Source organism: Stegostoma tigrinum, chromosome 1 (genome assembly GCF_030684315.1).
Source record: "Stegostoma tigrinum isolate sSteTig4 chromosome 1, sSteTig4.hap1, whole genome shotgun sequence".
In the NCBI taxonomy this organism is placed as follows: domain Eukaryota; kingdom Metazoa; phylum Chordata; class Chondrichthyes; order Orectolobiformes; family Stegostomatidae; genus Stegostoma; species Stegostoma tigrinum.
The window spans coordinates 170,606,548-170,625,810 of record NC_081354.1 but is presented as its reverse complement, the minus strand read 5'-3'; the positions used below and the strand labels follow the sequence as shown (position 1 = coordinate 170,625,810).

Below are 19,263 nucleotides of genomic sequence, written 5' to 3'. Positions count from 1 at the left end.
CTCAATCTATCAACAGCCCAAGAACAGATCCACTTGTCTTTCATCTCATTTGCTATTTTTAGAATTTTGTAGTGCACCAATTGGTTGCTGCATTTGTCCACAGAAATAAAAGTGCCTTTACTTCAAGAGTCATTAATTGGTTATGAAATACTTTGGAATATCCTGATGACACAGTAAGCTTTAACATGAATTGTGAGTCATAGCAGTTGGCCTGTGATTGGGGTGGGGTGGTAAGGCGCTGTTGTGAAATGAGGAGTGAAGTAGAGGTGAGAGGAGTTTGGGGAATGCCCATTAACCCCCTGCCTCCCTGCCATTCAGTCACAGCTGAGGACAGCACTTCCACCCACAGGCCAATTCAGGGCCACGAGAGGGGCCTCGTCTTGCCTGAAGAGCCTCCACAGTGTGGGAAGGCTACACAGTAAATGCTGGCAGACCCCCTTACAGGCTCAGGGTGGCTGGGTCACAACACATACACACATAGTCCACTGCCAATCTTTCCCTTTTCATGTCCAACAAGCAGCAGGTCTTCAGTAATATTGCTCAAAGGGTCATTGTTTGTCATGACCTGTCTAGCCCCAGTAATACTGTGGCATCTTTCTTATCCACCTGAGGACATTGCTTGCCATCTTTTCTAGAATACAACGCATCATAGGGTCACTGATTGGCACTGAGGAGGGAATACCAAATTGTACTGAATTTCCCACATTCGGATGGTATTTGATCTGATACATATGAAAAGGTTTTTGATTCACTTTCACATATTGGCGTTTTCCTGTAAATGCTTATAATAAGTTAATACCAAAATACAACCACTATCTGTAGCAAACATAGATTAATCCCAGCTACAGACAGACAGTTCTGCAGACCCATCCTTGAGTCTGCTTCGTAATCTTCTTACTGATTAGAAATCAGCCTGCTCAGAGATGTTATTGCACACCTCTGGAGCAGGCGGGACTTGAATCCAGACCTCACAGTTCAGGAGCATGAACGTTACCACTGCACCACAAGAGGGCCTCTTTAAAGGAATACTGAAACAGAAAAGTATGTGCCTAATCTGCAAAACCTTGGATTGAATCAGAGACCTTTAGGCATTCAGCCTAAATGCTCCCAACTGAGCTATTTTGTCTCTGGGTTTGTTTTCTAAAAAATGCACAGGTGATGTGTTCCTGCTGGCAGGCCATTGCTTGTTACTAAAGGAACTCTTACTCAAGTAATTCTATAGAGAGATTAGTTAGTGATTCCCCATGGGCCTTGTATGGATTGTCATAATCATGAGGATGCCTGAAATTCTAGAAAACAAAGGGTGGAGCTGGATGAACACAGCAGGCCAAGCAGCATCTTAGGAGCACAAAAGCTGACGTTTCGGGCCTAGACCCTTCATCAGAGAGGGGGATGGGGAGAAGGAACTGGAATAAATAGGGAGAGACGGGGAGGCGGACCGAATTTTACTCGTTTTATCTATAGTGACCAGAAATTTGAAATCGAATATATTCTCAATGAGGCAGGGTTGGCGTTGGTGGCTTGATAGGAGATTACTAGTTTATTGCTGATATCGTCCTTGACACTCAAAAGATTTTTTTGTTAATTAGTTGCCATGGGTCAGCAATGCGAGCAGTCTAATTGTCTTTGATAGCTGTACATGCTGCTGCTCTCACTAACTCTTGCTCAACAAGAGAGGAATCGTAAATCAAGCTGGACAATTTGTATATGTAAGCATCAAGGACAGGATCAGGCTGGGTTGTGATATCAACACAGTGGGATAGCTACAAACCGAGGTGTTGACAGTGTGTGGGCTTGGTGCCAAAGGACAGCTGGCATTCTTAGCCCTCACTTCATTGATTGAAAGTCAAATTTTTTTTTCAACGCTTGCTTTCAAATGTTGCCATAGGGAATAATGGAAGGATTGGCAGTTGTTGAACACATTTGACAAGCCACAATCCAACCACAGTGAGTGGTTATATCCTTGAGCAGAATAGTCCCACACCCTCTCTGTGCTCAACACAAGAGCGCCGAACCAGAATTCAGAACTTCCACTCAGCAGAGCTGTCCACAGCATGACCCAAACCCCGCACTTCCTGCCCCAGAGGCTGGAGGCTGACCATTGAGCTAAAGGTTGTCTCTCTTCTGACCCAGTGAATCAACAGGTGTTAGTATTCACTGCCCCAATGATAATCCTGCCTTTGACTGGGGCGTAGGAGTGGGCAGAAGCAGTGCAGACAGCAGCTCCAGCGAGTCTAGTGTCAACTCTTCAGGTAACTTCAGGCAGCTGCTCTGAGTGAACAGGAAACCCCTCACAAAAAGGCATTTCCTGAAGTGGATGAAGAAATTAAGGAATATAATTAATCCTTCACTAAGTGCTCTATAGATTAAAGGAGCAGTGTAGATAGCTTTCTCATTGGGATTGTAAGGCACACAGGACTCTGGCCTGACAGTTGTTTTTTTTTGAGGTCATATTCTCCAGTCTTGTCAAATAAACGATCTGAGGGACAGGGTTTTTAAGTAGCAGCAGAAATATTGGTGGTGAGGCATCAAATCACGACCTGTGTTGTCATATAGAACAGTGCAGCACAGTACAGGGCCTTCGGCCCACGATATTGTGCCAAACTTTTACCCTAACCCTAAGGTCTATCTAACCTCTGCCCCTACCTTATACTATCATCCATATGCCTATCTAATAGCCGCTTAAATGCCCCTAATGAGGCCGACTCCAATACCCTCTCCGGCAATGCATTCCACACCCCTACCACTCTCTGAGTAAAGAACCTACCTCTGATGTCTCCCCTATATCCACCTCCACTCACTTTAAAACTAAATAAAACTTTAAAACTATGCCCCCTCGTAATAGCTGCTTCCCCCCATTCTTCTTCAGATGTGAATGCTATTGGAAAGAACAGTGCTTACTCTCTAACCCTGGTGACTGTTCAGAACATGGTGGTAGTGGTGGCCCACATTCTTGAACTGTTGTGGTTCGCTTGGTGAAAATGCTTCCACAGTGCTGTCAGGGAGTGAATTCCGGGATTTAGGGCCAGTCGACGATGAAGGAACAGCAGGGAATGTCACACATTCCAGCTGAAATCCTTCCAGGTGGCAGAGGTCACAGCATTAGGAGGTGCTGCCAATGAAGCTGCTCACTGCTGTCGCTCTATATCTCCCAAAAATATACAGGCCATTTGGAAGAACAACGGTGTTCTTTCAAACTGTTTTGGCGTCAGGTCCCGCCTGGGACACGGGAGCAATAATGGAACAGAGACATCCACACTATGAAGTCTGTCAGACCACTCCCTGTTGGATAAACTCAACTCAGCTGGTGGAAATAGGAATGAACATGGAGTAGATGATGAATCACTGGTGGCTGGAGGGGAAATACGGGGCAGTGGTCGCTGCTTCTGTTTGCTATCCTGTGGTGAAGAGTGCTTTTTGATAAGGACAGTGTCAGAATTGATCATATCGTCACAGTGTGGAAACAGACCATTCAGCCCAACAAGTCCACACTGCCCCTCCAAAGAGCATCCCACTCAGACCCATTCCCCTGCCCTTTGCCTGTAACCCCACATATCCCATGCCTAATCCACCTAACATACACACCCCTGGACACTACGGACAATTTAGCATGGACAATCCACCTTTACCTACCCATCTTTGGACTGTGGGAAGAAACTGGAGCACCCAGAGGAAGCGCACGCAGACACGGGGAGAATGTGCAAACTTCACACAGACAGTCGCCCGAGGGTGGAGTTGAGCCCAGGTCCCTGGTACTGTGAGGCAGCAGTGCTAACCACTGAGCCACCGTGCCACCCCCAGTGCCTCCTCCCTGGAAAAAAATAAGCTGTTTATCCTGTATCAAAAGGTAACTGCACTAACAAATGTTCTAATCGCTCTTTGACCTTTGGTACTTTTTTTAATTGTCATTCAATACTTGAAGTTGCTGCTCACTTTCTACAGTGATATTTTACAATTTGAATAATTAAGAGTAGAGAAAAATTGTATTTTCTTATTTCTTTGCAGTTGCTACTGTGATGAATCCAATCTATGAAGGCTGTCAAACATCATTGCTGATTTCAATAGGGTTTTGCATAGGGAACTCAGGAGTGATTGTCTAATGCCAACTGTAAGCTATCTGACCCCTCTCAACCGTGAAACTCGCTTCTAGCTACTATACTGCCCTGTGTTGGTGATAGAGGCTTGAATGTGTGGAATTTTGAGCAAACGTCTGTATGCACAGCTTTGCTGACATCCTAGACACACTGAGGACGTATCCTGTTCACATCTGTTCCCTTTCTGAGTTTCAGCAGCAGGACATTTATTCGTGGCCTTTCCGACGCAAGATAACCAGGTTATAGAACAGATGATCTACTGCGATCAATGGGCATTGCCTCCCACCAGTTGTACCTATGGACTTCTGCAACCAATGTCATTGAGGGATTAAATATTCAATTACAAGAAAAACAACCTTGTCAGCTGTAGGATTGACCAACTTCTCCTCTCTGTCATTCCTCTCTATGCAGGTTACGACATCAAGCACACAAGGAGCTTTATGCATATAAACAGGTAAGAGCCATTTCTCCACTCTGTGGAACAGACAGTGTGATAGTGTCCTGAATCTGCTAACATCCATTCAATAAAATGGCAATTCTCTCCTTTATGTGAGTTATGCGCTCACCAAGGTAAGGAAAGTGAACAAGAACATGCACGATCAGCATCAAGTGCTTTAGTTCACCAGGAGTGTTTAGAAGTGCTGAGGAAAAGCTGTGACTTCCAGAACATCTTGCTAACCTATGACTATTTCCCCCACCAGGCAGCTGAGTCCAATTCCGAACAGATGTCAAATTGGGAACAACATTACCCCATTCTCTGCCAGAACTGGATTGGTGACATCCAGGCTGGTTTGATAAAGATAATTTGCAGGTTGTTAAAATACACATCTTCTTCCTTGTAATCTGAACAATTGAAATTCTACATCCAGTGTTGAAGGACAAAATCTAACCTAATTCAGACATCAAATTCCCCAAAAGTGTTCTTTTCAATTAGTGACTCACATATTTTGTCACTGTGCAAAGCTGTGCATAATATGCTCGTGTTCGCAAACCTTGTTGTTCTGTATCAATCAAAGTCAGGATATGGATAGACTCCAGTACCACCCTCTCACATAATGTCATCATCAACATCGATGTTCTGCAGTCATTGTGAAATGCATTGGACTTCTCCCGATAAAAAATGGCACATCGGCCTGATTCTTGTTCCTGAAGTGGGCAGTTCGATTCAGGAAATTTCCCGATTTTCCAACCCCGCCCCCCCCGACTTTGATAGAGATGCCTGCAGCTAGAATGATATACACTCAGGAGGGAGTGGGTGTGGAATGGAATTGGGCCCACTTCCCCAGTAAACCAACATAGACAGTGACAGAGGTAGCCATGCTGAGGTAGCCGCATTAAAAAAAGCCACCTCAGTTCTCTGGGATTTTTTTCCCAAGTGAGACTGTAGGCCTTTAAGCACATAAAGCACCTTCTGCAGTAGCACCAAGGTCCCAGGAAAACCTTCTGAAAACAGATGAATTAAAATGATTATTTTGAATAACTATCCACAAATTGTCATTTCAATAATTGGTTAAAAATGTATGAGATAATATTCTCCACTGAGTGCTCCCAAATTGCCCTTCCCATTGGACTCTTATATCCTCCATGTCAGCTCATGCCCCATTTACCCCTAACCCCATCATGGTCTCTTTACCCTCTATGTAAACTCAGCATCCACTGGGACCACACCTAAGGGGCTATGCTGATATTAAATAGCATAAAGTTCTAAGCCATTTCTTTTGATATTGGGACAAAATTTCTACACTGGACACTGACCAGTGAAATATGCTGCCTGACAGCCCTGTCAGCCCATTAGGAGGTTTGGTCCACAGTACAGACCAGGCTCATTAGCAAGAATGGGAGGTGATCTCATTGAAACATGTCAGATTCTTAAGGTAAGGACAGGGTAAATAATGAGAGAATGTTTCCCCTCATCGGGGAGTACAGGACCAGAGGGCACAATCTCAGAATAAAGGGGTGCCAACTTAAGACTGAGATGTGGAGGAATGCCTTCTCAAGAGGGCTGTGAGTCTTTGTAACTCTTTATCACAGAGAGGTGCCGGGACAGACTTCTGTATATGAAAAGTTGAGGTAAATAAATTCTTGATCTGTGTAGAATCAAGGGTTACAGGGAAAGTAGACAGGATAAATGTTGAGTCGGGTATGATCCTATTTAATGGTAGAGCAGTGTTGAATGGCCTGGTTCTGTTCCTATTCCTTATGGTCTTACCTTCAGAGGGACATCAAGCATCCTGGGGCAGCCTTCACACTGAGATAGAAGGACATGGCTGGCCTGCCCCTAGACATCATGAGATTTTATGGAGTGCAAAAGAGTGTCCTTGCTCCTCTTCACCCTGCAAACATTCCCCTTATTTAGGTCTAGATTAGTGATCAAATTCAACAGATTCCCTCCCACTGGCATTTGAAACAGAAACAGGAAATGTCCTCCCCACATTAGAGTGTATTGTTTGGGAGAATAACTGTGGCTTCATTCTGCATCTAAGTGTACTATTCCTGATTTAGGAATAAATATCAGTCGTTCAAATAAAGTATGTTCCATTCACAGGAACTGTGAAGTACTGTTTTGTGCACAGAACTCACAAACAAAACCATTACCTCAATGCTAGGTGGCTTTTTTCTGTTGTGTTCAAAAGCTGCGAGTTACTGAAGGGTGTTAAGCCATTGACTTATTTGCTCCTGAGGCAGAAATTTTACTGTAGCATTTTCATAAGGAGATTATATCTTAAAGATTGATTGCACATTTCAAACTCCTGTAATGCCTCAAGTTTAAACCATCAATGAAAGACCATCAACTGACACCAGCTTCCTGAAATCTACCCACACAACAATTAAGGCATTACCACAGAGAAGGAGACTATTCAGCCTGTCACATTTATGCTAGTTCTCTGTGGAGCAGCTCAGTCAATTGTATTCCCCTGCTCTTAGCTCTGTGACCCTGCAAGCTTATTTCCCTAAACTGCCCAACCACTTGCCTTTTGAAATTATGTATTATCTATCTCCTCCACTTTCATGGACAGTAAGTCCAGTGTCATTACCAACCAACAGATTATGTTCCAGCCCCAAATTTGTGTCTCCTAGCCATTCCACAAACAGCTTTACCTTGTCTCGTTTATCTAAACCAATCATAATCTTGTGCACGGTGTGAGGCTGGATGAATGCAGCAGGCCAAGCAGCATCAGAGGAGCAGGAAAGCTTGACATTTCGGGTCAGGACCCTTCTTCTCCCCATTTCTGAAGAAAGGTCCTGACCCGAAACGTTAAGCTTTCCTGCTCCTCTCATGCTGCACCTTTACTAGATCTTTATCCCATTTTGCTTCTTTTCCTTTGCACGTTTGGGGTTTTCTCTCATTTTTGCTTTCAGACATCAGCACACCTGCACGAGGCGCAGCTTCCATTTATTTGTTGTTTGGCTTGACCACATAGCTAAGGTCTTTTCCCCAGGGTAGGGGAGTTCAGAACTAAAGGGCATAGGTTTAACGTACAAGGGGAAAGATTTAAAAGACCGGAGGGGCAACTTTTTCACCCAGAGTGTGGTGCGAGCATGGAACGAGCTGCCAGAGGAAATGGTAGAGGCGAGTACCATTACAACATTTAAAAGACATGTGGACTGGTACATGAATAGGAAAGGTTTAGAGGGATTTGGATCAAATGCAGGTAAATGAGACTAGTTCAGTTTAGGAAACTTGGTCAGTATATTATGGTCTTATGGTTTTATGGTCTTATCTCAATGGCTTAATCCTACTTTCTCCCCGTAACCTTTGACCCTATTCACCCCAAGCGCTATAGCTAGTCGCCTCTTGAGTACATTCAGTATTTTGGCATCAACTACTTTCTGTGGTAATGAATTCCACAGGCTCACCATTATTTGGGTGAAGAAATGTCTCTTCATCTCCATCTTAAATCATTTACCCCAAATCCTCTGACTGTGATCCCTGGTCCTGGATGCACCCACCATCAGGAACATCCTCCCTGCATCTACTCTGTCCAGTCCTGTTAGAATTTTATAAGTCTCTATGAGGTCCCCCCTCATTTGTCTGAAGTCCAGCAAAAACAATCCCAACTTCTCCTCATACGTCAGACCCGCCATCCCTGGAATCAGCCTGGTAAACCTTTGCTGCACTCCCTCAAGAGCAAGAGCATCTTTCCTCAGAAAAGGAGACCAAAACTGCACACAATATTCTAGGTGTGGTCAGACCATGTCCCTATATAACTGCAACAACACGTCCCTGCTCCTGTACTCAAAACCTCTCACAATGAAGGGCAACATACCATTTGCCTTCTATACCCCCTGCTGCACCTGCATGCTTACCTCCAGCGACTGGTGCACAAGGACACCCAGGTCCCACTGCACACGCCCCTCTCCCAATTTATAGCCATTCAGGTAACTCTGTTACACCATTTAGAATCTAGTCAAGACCTAGCTTAAGCTATCAATTTTAATTAATGTCTCAAGACTTCAGCTCTTGTCACACTGTGCATTAACAGAAGCTTCCTGTATTTATTCTTGCAAAAGTTTCAATCATCAAATTCCACTCCTACCGACAATAATTACCAGTTATAACCAGTCGCCTAATTAACTAACTGTGCAACAGCCATGAACAGACAGCTTGTTTATCCCTTGCTAACAGAAAAAAAGCAATTTAAGGTTAAAGTTAAATGCTAAGTGCAAAATTTACCCAAATTTTACAAAGTGGTAAACCTTTAAAAGCCTTAAATTTTGCTCATTTACTGAATTCTTCAGGATCAGCATTGTGTCGAAGCAATACTATATGGAACTACACTAGTGCTTTAGAATAAAGAACAGACTGTTCAATTTGTCCTTCCATTTATTGTTTGACAAAATTAACTGTTGCCATAATCTTTCTTTTTGATCTATATTTAATTTATCAGCTGTACCCTCCTAATATTTATTAAGTATTTTACAAATTTTCTTTGAGAAAACCAAAATCCTGTTGATAATACAAATGCATAAGAACATAACCAGTAGGAGCAGGAGAAATCTATTTGGCCCATCAAGCCTGACCCACCATTCTGTCAGACCATTGCTCATGCTTCAGGTCTCACCTCCTCTTTTATGCCAGTTCCTGACAGCTGTCAGTTCTTGATATTTAAAACATCTATCAACTCTTTTTTAACTCTTTCAGTGATCTAGCCTCCAGAATTCTCTGGGGCAGAGAGTTCCAGACATTCATTCTCTTCCGAGAGAAGAAATTCCTTTGCAACTCAGTTTTAAACAAGTGTCCTCTTATTCTGTAAATATTTGTCGAGTTCATGATGCCACCAGTAAAGAAAACATCTTCCCAATATTTTATCCCGTCCAGTCCCCTCAAAATCCACTATGTTTCAATAAGATCACCCCATATGCTTCTAAAACAATAAAAAATAAAAGCCTAACATAGTTGGTAGTTCTTGTTAAGACAGCACCTTCATCCCAGGAATCAGTGCCATGAATCTCTTTTAATCTGTCTCCAATACCAGTGTATCCTTTCTTAAAAACAGGGACTAAAACTGTACGCAGTACTCCAGGTGCAGCCTCACCGATACCCTGTGTAGTTATAACAGAATTTCCCTATGTTTAAACACCAAACCCCTAGCAATAAAGGCCAGAAGTTTCTTTGCCTTATCAATTATTTTCAGCCCACCATGTCCACACGAACCAACAAACACCAATTTACAGTGACCCTATTTACCTGATATAGCCATGGCATCCTATGCCCTGGCATTTTAAGTACTCATCCAGATGCTTCTTAAAAGTTGCAAGAGTATCTAATTCCACCGTCCTCTTGGGCAGCACGTTCCATGGTTCTGTCGCCCTCTGGGTGAATTTTTTTTTCTCAGATCTCCTGTAAACCACTTTCTGCTCACTTTAAACTTGTGCCATTTGGTCTTAGGTGTGTCTGCCATGGGAAAAAGATTCTTGTGATTTTTTCTGTCTTACTTCTCATTATTTTGTACACCTCAATCAGATTTCTCTCCATCCCTCCATCCCTCAGCCTTCTCTGCTCCAGGGAAAACAAACCCTGCCCATTCAGTCTCTCCTCACAACTGAGACGTTCCATCTCAGTGAATTTCCTCTGCACCCTCTCCAGTGCAGCCATGCCCTTCTGTAGTGTGGTGACGAGAATGACACATAGCATTTCAGTATGACACTGTATGGCTAAAGCAATGTTTTATAAAATTGTGACAAGACTTCCTGGCTCCTGTATTCTACATTGTGCCTTTTGAAGGCAAACATCTCATGTGCCTTCATCATCAAGTTATCTACCTGTGGTGTCACTGTCAGGGATTTATGGATTGTGCTCCAAGGTCCCCTTTGTTTCTTAGTGTGGTCTAGGGAGCTGCCATTCATTGTGTGCCTCCTCCCCTTACTAGACCATCTGCAATGCATTATAAATTGAGCCTGAAGCATGCAGTGAAAACCTGGCCCTTAATTTGACCTGATACCACTTTTCAAAGTTCTGGATGACAGGGTCGATATAGAGAATATGTTTCCACTTGTGAGGAAATTTAAAACTCAGGCCCATGAATCCTGCAAAGTCAATGATCAGACGGACAGGAGGGAAAAAAAGGAGAAATTTCTTTAGTCAGAGAGTGGTTGTATTGTGGTATACTCTATACTGGAGGTGGTTGGGTCAAAAACTGTGACGGTTTCAAAACAAAACCAACAAAATACAATAAAGAGAAAAAGATCTGCTGAAAATCTGAGGTGGGAGCCATAAGACTGGCGTATAGCATCAACAGTAGGACTGACCAGTTGGATCTTAGTTTTTTCTGTACTTTTTATGCAATATAATTCATTAAAGGCCATGTATAACCATCAAGGTTTTAGCTTATAATTATCAGTACCTTCCAAGTTTTATAGCAGAATATTTGTGAGTTTTTCTTGATTGGTTCAAATGTGGCAATTAAATGTAGGTCATTTATAGAAGTCTGATTCATTGTGATTCTGTCTATCTTGCAGGTTATATTGAAAGAGAAAGTAAAAGAACTTAATTTGCATGAGGTAAGGAAAATGCTTTGTGTATTTTTTAAAGAGAATTTAGTTGCCCTTGTAATTTTGTTTCCTTCAAGTTGACGGTCTTCTTGAAAATCATGAGCACACAGCAGTGCAACAATGTAGACAGCTCAACCTTAGCCTTTACCTAAGCCTTTGATTTTTTCTGTCCTGAATTTTGTGTGGATTTATTAGTGACTATATTACATTTATCGGTCTTGCAAATGGAAGTATTTGCTGTACATCTCATTTCTGGTATCATTCTTGTAAATCTTTATTGCACATTTTCCCGTACATCAATACCCTTTGCATGATATAGAATCCAGAACTGTGCACGATACACCATGTACAGTCTAACCAGGTTCCTGTACAAGTTTAACATCAATTCTCAGCTTTTCAGTGGTGTTCCACAGTTTGCATCTCAGAGTTTCCCCAAGTTTACGCCTGACTGACAAGAAGCTGCTCTGCAGGATGCTGGTTTGTAAGTGTAAATACAGTGTCGCTAATTCCCGTTACAGACCGAGCAAGGTTTTCTAAGTTATTCATTGTAACACCAGATAGGTAATTGTTGGCCAAGAAACATGGATTAGTGGGGGAGTGGGACAGGGTGGTTATGAAAGAAAGTAATCTCTTTGCTGATGGCGTGGATCTCTCCAGGATGCTTCAAAACCCCCTCGATAATGCACTAGCTGAGTGACTGCAGGTTACTATGAATAAAACTACGGAGGGAAGCTTAACGTTAGCACCAAGAAGACAAACCTTTTGAGAAAAATTTGGTGCTGATGTTGTGAACCTGTCCTTGTTCTTCCACTCCACAGACTCAGCTTTGTGGTGAGGGTTAGGTAAAGATACTGGAAAAGTGTGGCCGAAGCTTGGGAAACCTTTTGAAACTTTTGGAAAACTCAGCAACGCTTGTCATCTGTAGAAATTTTTCGGGGACCTAAATTTGTCCAGTAATAAAAAACTGTAACTGTAAACTGAAGAAAGAAAGAAAAAAAGCCTGTTTCTTACTCCTGCACTTGCGCCTAGGTCAAAACAATTGACTAAATGACTAGAAGATGAAAGCTTCCACTCTAAAAGCTTTGGCTGTAGCCTCTCCAGAAAAAACTAAAATAAAAGTGCAAGGAGTTTCAAAGGGGCGACTCTGACACTGCACAGATTGTTCTAAAAGCACAAGTTGCTACAATTGAAACCCAGTGTTTAGTACAAGTTCTCAAAGCTCTCTAGCAACAACAGTTCAGCTGTCAATCCTTCCTGTCGAACTCTTGCACAGAACTCTGAAGCTTCGTACGCAGATATTTAAATGCGAAGCTAAGCTACGTGTGCTGACCCAGGATTGTTGGAGCAGACACCTGCCGTAATGTCAGTGTGAGCCTTGTTGTTTAGTACTGTGACAGTTCTGAGTGATACTCAGGGTTCCGTCTCTCAGGTGTGAATGCTGTATTCTTAGGCCAGCTGATCTGCAGAACAGGACCCCTGCAAGTACCTGTATTCGGAACACCATTCGGTAAAAATCAGAATTGGCCAGCTGTCTGACTGCATCAGAGGAAATGTAAAGGAGGCACTCCCTATAAGAGAATACATATTATTAGAGTGCCATTTCTAGCAGTCTTATTTAAACAGATACAACTGGCTGTCTCAAAATGTTTGAAACCTATTGATGTACTTCTGAAGTGTATAGCAAACAAATCCCTAATCATAGCGCAAAGAGCATCACTGGCGAAGATCTAGAGCCAGGTTCTAATCTAAGCTGGCCCTTGCTTTGATCTACTGAGCAAAAGCCGCATTCAGAAACCTTGACTAATTTCACAAAAAGGCTCAGATCTTGTTGCCAGCTTACGGGGACCCATGGCAACGCTCAACAGGCAGGGGAGCAAGGAGTTCTGCCACTGCCCCAGATATCACTCTGCCTTCGCCCAGTAACACGAACAAAAACAAGAAACCCAACTGGTTTTACAGGCACTCATTACATTACCACAGTCACTGCTCAGTTAGTCTTACACAAATAATTTGTTGTGTTTTCTGAAAAGGAGGAATGTTCAGGGTTACAGAGGGGGAGAGGAATGCAGGGAATTAAAGCGCAGTCACTGAATTGATCATTCAGAGACCCAGTGCAATGGCGGTCCGAATGGTTATTTTCAGTCCTGTAACTATTCTTTGAAGGGTTTGACAGTAAAGTCTCAAATATAGAAAAAATGGAAAGAACTTATACACTGTAACACCTGTTACATATTCCTCAGAGCCCCAGTGTTGTTTACTGGTCATTAATTACTTGTTAAATCTCCTCACTGCTGGTAACTAGCTGTCACCTGTCCAATATAAGGCTCCATAAACACAAGTTGAGCTAAAAACTGACACATTATGGGTAAAAATCCAACCCATTCAGTAGTTTAACTCATTAATGACTATCAAAAACTAAGAAGCTGGAAGTACTGAGCAAGCCAACCACAACCTGTGGAGGCCATAGTGATTGTAACATCAGGCAGGTGGACTCCAACCTTGACTGGGGCTGTTAATCTGATCCAATAGGGAGCGCTGGCTGGCATGATAAAAAGGATAGTGTCAGAGATACTGACACTGTGGGAGCTGGCTCTGAATGAGGCATCAATAAAGTAAAGGATACTGGCCGCTGTGGAACTATTTCAGAGAGGAATAGAGTTTTTTTTTGAATTGATGGGAGAATGGAATGGTGAAGTAAAGCATCACGGAATGGTAATGGGGCAGGTGTAAGAAACAAAAGATTGGGTTAGAGGAGGCTTAACTGGTGACAGCAGAATCATTGCCAGCAACTGCCATACTAAAACATGGCTGCAATGGTCCAAACAAGGCCAAGGACAGAGAGGGAATAGGATGATGCAATAAAATGGCAACAGGAAATCCAGTGCCACACTTACTGACTGAGCAGCAGTTCCTTCCTCCATTTCCTCATCTGTGTACAAAAACAGAAATTGTAGGTCAATCTCAGAAAGTCTGGTGGCATCTGTGGGAAGAAAGCAGAGTTAATGCTTTGATTCCAGTAACTCCTTTTCCTCATCTCTCTCCAATCCAATCCTGCACCCTGATCTGAAGACAAGGTGAATCCTAGCAATTCCACAAATGCCATCCTTGAATAACAGTGCAATGACTCTGCCTTCACCTTGCTGCTTATTTTCTGGAATGTTATATACCACTTGATTCCAAGAACCAATCCTTGTCATCATGTAGAAATATCTCCTTAATTACTGTCTGACTGTATTCACATACGTCAGTATGCCCCATCTAATTGTTTACTGTGTTCTGAAAGCCATGTGCATTCAGATACACAGTCTTCAGTTCTGTACTTTTGCGACCTGTATATTATTTGGTCTTAATTGTGGGTGTATTCCTCGTCTTTCTTATCGCATTCCTGCTATTTTCTGACCCTCATTTCCCATAATTGCTAATTTCCTCTCTTATATCAAGGGGAGGTGATAGCCTCATGGTATTATCACTGGACTGCTAATCCAGAGACCTCGACAACATTCTGGGAACCCAGGTGGAAATTGAACTCAATAAATTACCTGGAAATAAGAATCCAGTGATGACGGTGAATCTATTGTCGATTGTTGGAAAAGCCCATCTGGTTCACTAATGTCCTTTAGGGAAGGAAACTGCCATCCTTACCTGGTCTGGCCTATTGTGACTGCAGACCCACAGCAATGTGGTTGATTCTTAACTGCCCTCTGGGTAATTAGGGATGGGTAACAAATGCTGCCTCGCCAGTGATACCTTCATACCATTAATAAATAAAGAAAAACAATCTTCTCCCTGCTATTTGATGTACCACACCTGATCCTTGGCTCCACTATTTAAATTAACACCTCCTCTGCTTCCCTGGTTATGTTATTTGTAAGAATATCGGCCTAGTATGGTTAATGCGGAGACTGTCTCAATGGTACTTTAACCAGAACTGGGCTCCAGTGGCCCACAACCTGGGACTCATTTCTTCCAAATTGCATTAATCTCGGATAATAATGCAGAGATCATAACATTTGAGGTTCTGCATTAACTCTTTCATTTCAACATGGACTGTAACCATTGAATCCTCCCTCTCCCAGTGCAGGTTCCAGCCTTGAGCAGATGTCCTGAACCCTGGAATTGGGTGGGTAACAGAGCCATCTGGACTCTCTTTCTTTAATGCAGAGAATGCTGTCAATCCCCCTCACCTTACTGTCACTATTACTACTGAATTCTTCACTTCCCCTACACTTGAACAGCCTCCTGTACCATTGTCACTTTGCTCATCCACCCTGCAGCCACCAATCTCATCCGCACAGGCTGAGAGAACCTCAGCTCTGTAGGATTTACTGCAGAGGCTGATATCCCTGTCCGCTGTCCCACTCACAGTCACACATCCTATCTCTGATCACTGACTGACCAAATCAGAGGACCGTATCCTACATGTTGTGATTGCCTCCTGGTCCAAAGAATCCAGGTAACCTTTCCCCTTTCTGATGAGTTACAGTGTCTGGAGCTCAAGGTCCAGCTCATAAACTATGAGCCAAAGGCACTCAAAATTCAAACACTTACTGTAGACGTGTTCGCTCTGAATCACAGTGGTATCCAGAAGCTGTCCTGTCCATCCACCATGGCCAGTTTTCATACAACCTTTCCCAAACTTCTTCAAATACCTTCATCTTGAATCACCGTCCGTCTCTCATACTGTCTCCCACCTCTGACACTGGGTGCTGCCAATCTATCAGAGCTGGAGTGCCTCCTAGTGACCATTCACAACTCACCATTGCTCCCCACCCTTAATTGGCTGCTCAGCATGCTTCCAGTTGCTAATTGACTGGCTCGTAAAAAATCTTGTCAACATCAGTCATGAGGTTTGCACCCAGGAATGCGCCCAATGCCTGGTTTACTTTCTAGCCAGTTCACTCAGATTCTTTTTCCACAGATGCTGCATGACCTGCTGTGTATTTCCTGCATTTTCTATTCTAATTTGAGATTCTCAACAGATGTGGCATTTTGCTTTACAGTGTGATATCCTGTAACTACTGTTCATCCTTCACGAAGCTCTCTATAAACTTTGGCACTGTCAACTAATAATGACCACTGATGACACAGTGTGGAGCTGGAGGGACACAGCAGGCCAGGCAGCATCAGAGGAGCAGGAAAGTTGACATTTTGAGTTGGGATCCTTCTTCAGAAATCACCCGAAATGTCAACTTTCCCTGTTCCTTTAATGCTGCCTGGCCTGCTGTGTGCGTCCAGCTCCACACTGTGTTATCTTTGACTCCAGCATCTGCAATTCTTGCTATCTCTAGCAATGGCTCCTGCCTTTCTTTTGTTGCCCATATTAATGCTTTGCCCTAATATAGATTCTACTCCAATACCACACTGTGGAGTAATGCCCCCTGAGGTGGCCTGCCAAGAGCAATTGCAATCAAGAAGACCCATTGCTATCTTTCCAAGGCAACTGGTGGTAGGCAATAAATGTGGCCATATCCCAAATAGTGGCTGAACAGAAAGTGTGTTTTGGCTTTGTTTGTTGAGGAAGGAAGGCTTGTTGTTAGGTGAGGGCAACAGGCCTGTGAGTGTGTGAGATATTGACTAACAGATGAAATGATAGGTTAGGTTGATGTTTTTTGGCAAGCTGTCAGAACTGTAGCTTGACACAATTGTCTCGGGTTTCACCTACAAATCACCAGATACAAACATATTTTTGTTCAGGAGAGTGTCCTTTATCTGAGAAAGAAAAAATTCCAATTTTGCCATGCGGTACCTGTTTGGACAGTTTTACTTCTACACAAAATGCTAATGTAACTATATTTGCATAATTTTGAAACAACCTACAGTATAATGTGGCTTGTGTTTATGGCTTATATAGCAAGGATGGTGTGTTTTGCTCTCTTTCATTATATGTTCTACTTCACTGGTCACAGTAGCGTCAAATGAGTGTTTAAATCATGTATCTACCACACCTTTCTGTTGGGAAATCAGAAACTCCTGGGTGTTGATAACAACAGCTGTAGCTGTGGAGAGCTGTGCACTATTGTTGAAACAGTATTGACTGATATAGGAACATTTGGGAATGAAGTTATTTTGAAGTCCCTTGACAATAAACTTAACACGCCTCAGTGACCCATTCCCTCAAATTTCCTTCCATTTTTTTCTTCTTCCACTGCCTCCTTCCACTTTATCTCTTGGATGAAAACAGGAGATCCAGTGCTCAAACCCTGAGCTTAGTAGGTAGGGTGAAGCTGTTCCCTTCTGTAAAAGGAACAAGAACACCAGCATCGATGTAAAGTAAGATGTGAAAGAAACAAGGATCATATTGGAGAGGAGGGGTAAAAATCAGCAATTAGTTGGGGAAGGAATGCGCTGCCTGGAAATGTGGATTCAATTGAGGCATTTGAGAGCCATTTGATAGAATTGGTGTGTATGTATATTAAGAAAAGGCAGGAGATTGATACCAAGAAATAGAATGGGTGCAAGCATGTAAGGTCATATGTACAGTGTGGAGGAATAGAGTGATCTTGGGGTCCACGTCAATAAATCCCTCAAATTTGCTACCCAAGTTGATAGGGTTGTAAAGAAGGCCTGTGGTGTATTGGCTTTCATTGGCAGGGGAATTAAGAGCTGTGAGGTTATACTGCAGCTCTATAAAACCCTGGTTAGACCACACTTGGAATATTGTGTTCAGTTCTGGTCACCTCATTAGAGGAAGGATGTGGAAGCTTTGGAAAGGGTACAGAGGAGCTTTACTAGGATGCTGCCTGGACTGGAGGGTAGGTCTTATGAGGAAAGGTTGAGGGAGCTAGGGCTTTTTTCATTGGAACGAAGAAGGATGAGAGTTGACTTGATAGGGGTTTACAAAATGACGAGAGGCATAGATAAAGTGGTTCGCCAGAGACATTTTCCCAGGGAGGAAATGACTATTATGAGGGGGCATAATTTAAATCATGTATCTACCACACCTTTCTGGAAGGTATAGGGGAGATGTCAGAGGTAAGTTCTTTACACAGAGGGTGGCGGGAGTGTGGAATGCACTTCTGGCAGTTGTAAGTGGAGTCGGATACTTTAGAGACTTTAAAGCGACTCTTGGATAGATACATGGAGGATAGTAAAATGTAGAGTTCGTAGGTAGATTGATCTTAGTAGGATAATAGGTGGGCACAACATCGGGGGCCAAAGGGCCTGTACTGTGCTGTAGTGTTCTATGTTCTATGTTTTCCAAGATTGCAAAGGAATCTTGATCAAATAGGTCAGTGGGCTGAAAAATGGCAGATGAACTTCAATCTGGATAAATGTGAGGTGTTACATTTTGGTACAACAAACAATGGTAGGGCCTTGGGTAGTGTTGTAGAACAGAGGGACTCAGATATATACACAGGGTGGTTAAAAAGATGTTTAGCAAGGTTGTTTTCATTGCTCAGTCCTTTGAGCAAAGGAGTTGGGAAGTCATGTAGATGTTGTACAGGACATTGGTGAGGCCTCTCCTGGTTCTGGTTGCTCAGATATAGGAAGGATATTATCAAGCTGGAAAGCATTCCAAAGAAATTCACAGGATGTTGCTAAGTATGGAAGGTTTGAGTTATAAAGGAGGGCTGGATAGGCTGGCACATTTTCCACTTGAGCATAGGAGATGGAGAGATGATCTGATAGAAGTTTATAAAATAACGAGAGGTAATTGTCTTTTCCCTATGACGAGGAATTTCAAGTCTAGGGAGCACATTTTTAAGGTGAGAGGAGAGAGATTTAAACAAGGCATGAGGCAATTTTTTTACACAGAGAGTAGTTCATGTGTGGAATGAACTTCCTGATGAAATGGTGGATGCGGGTACAATTATGATGCTTAAAAGATATTTGCATAAATACATGAATAGGAAATGATTGGAGGGATATGGGTCATCAGGGGTATAGACAGGGTGGATAGCAAAAAGCTTTTTCCCAGAGTGGGGGACTCAGTTACTAGGGGTCATGAGCTCAAAGTGAGAGGAGGAAAGTTTAAGGGAGATATGTGAGGAAAGTTCTTTACACAGAGGGTGGTGGGTGCCTGGAACGCGTTGCCAGCGGAGGTAGTAGACGCAGACATGTTAGCGTCTTTTAAGATATATTTGGACAGGTACATGGATGGGCAGGGAGCAAATGGACACAGACCGTTAGAAAATAGATGACAGGTTAGACAGGGGATCTTGATCGGCACAGGCTT

At 42.9% G+C, this 19,263-nt stretch overlaps 1 protein-coding gene across 4 annotated transcripts in view; it reads left to right on the top strand.

Moving 5' to 3' along the window:
- Positions 1–19,263, top strand: part of rnf24 (ring finger protein 24) — a 150,919-nt gene that overhangs the window by 97,383 nt on the left and 34,273 nt on the right. For all 4 annotated transcript variants that reach the window (XM_059650291.1, XM_059650289.1, XM_059650296.1 and 1 more), the window contains 2 exons: positions 4,506–4,548; positions 11,055–11,096. In XM_059650291.1, coding sequence (XP_059506274.1) covers positions 4,506–4,548; positions 11,055–11,096 — 85 coding nt within the window. The remainder of the gene's footprint in view (positions 1–4,505; positions 4,549–11,054; positions 11,097–19,263) is intronic.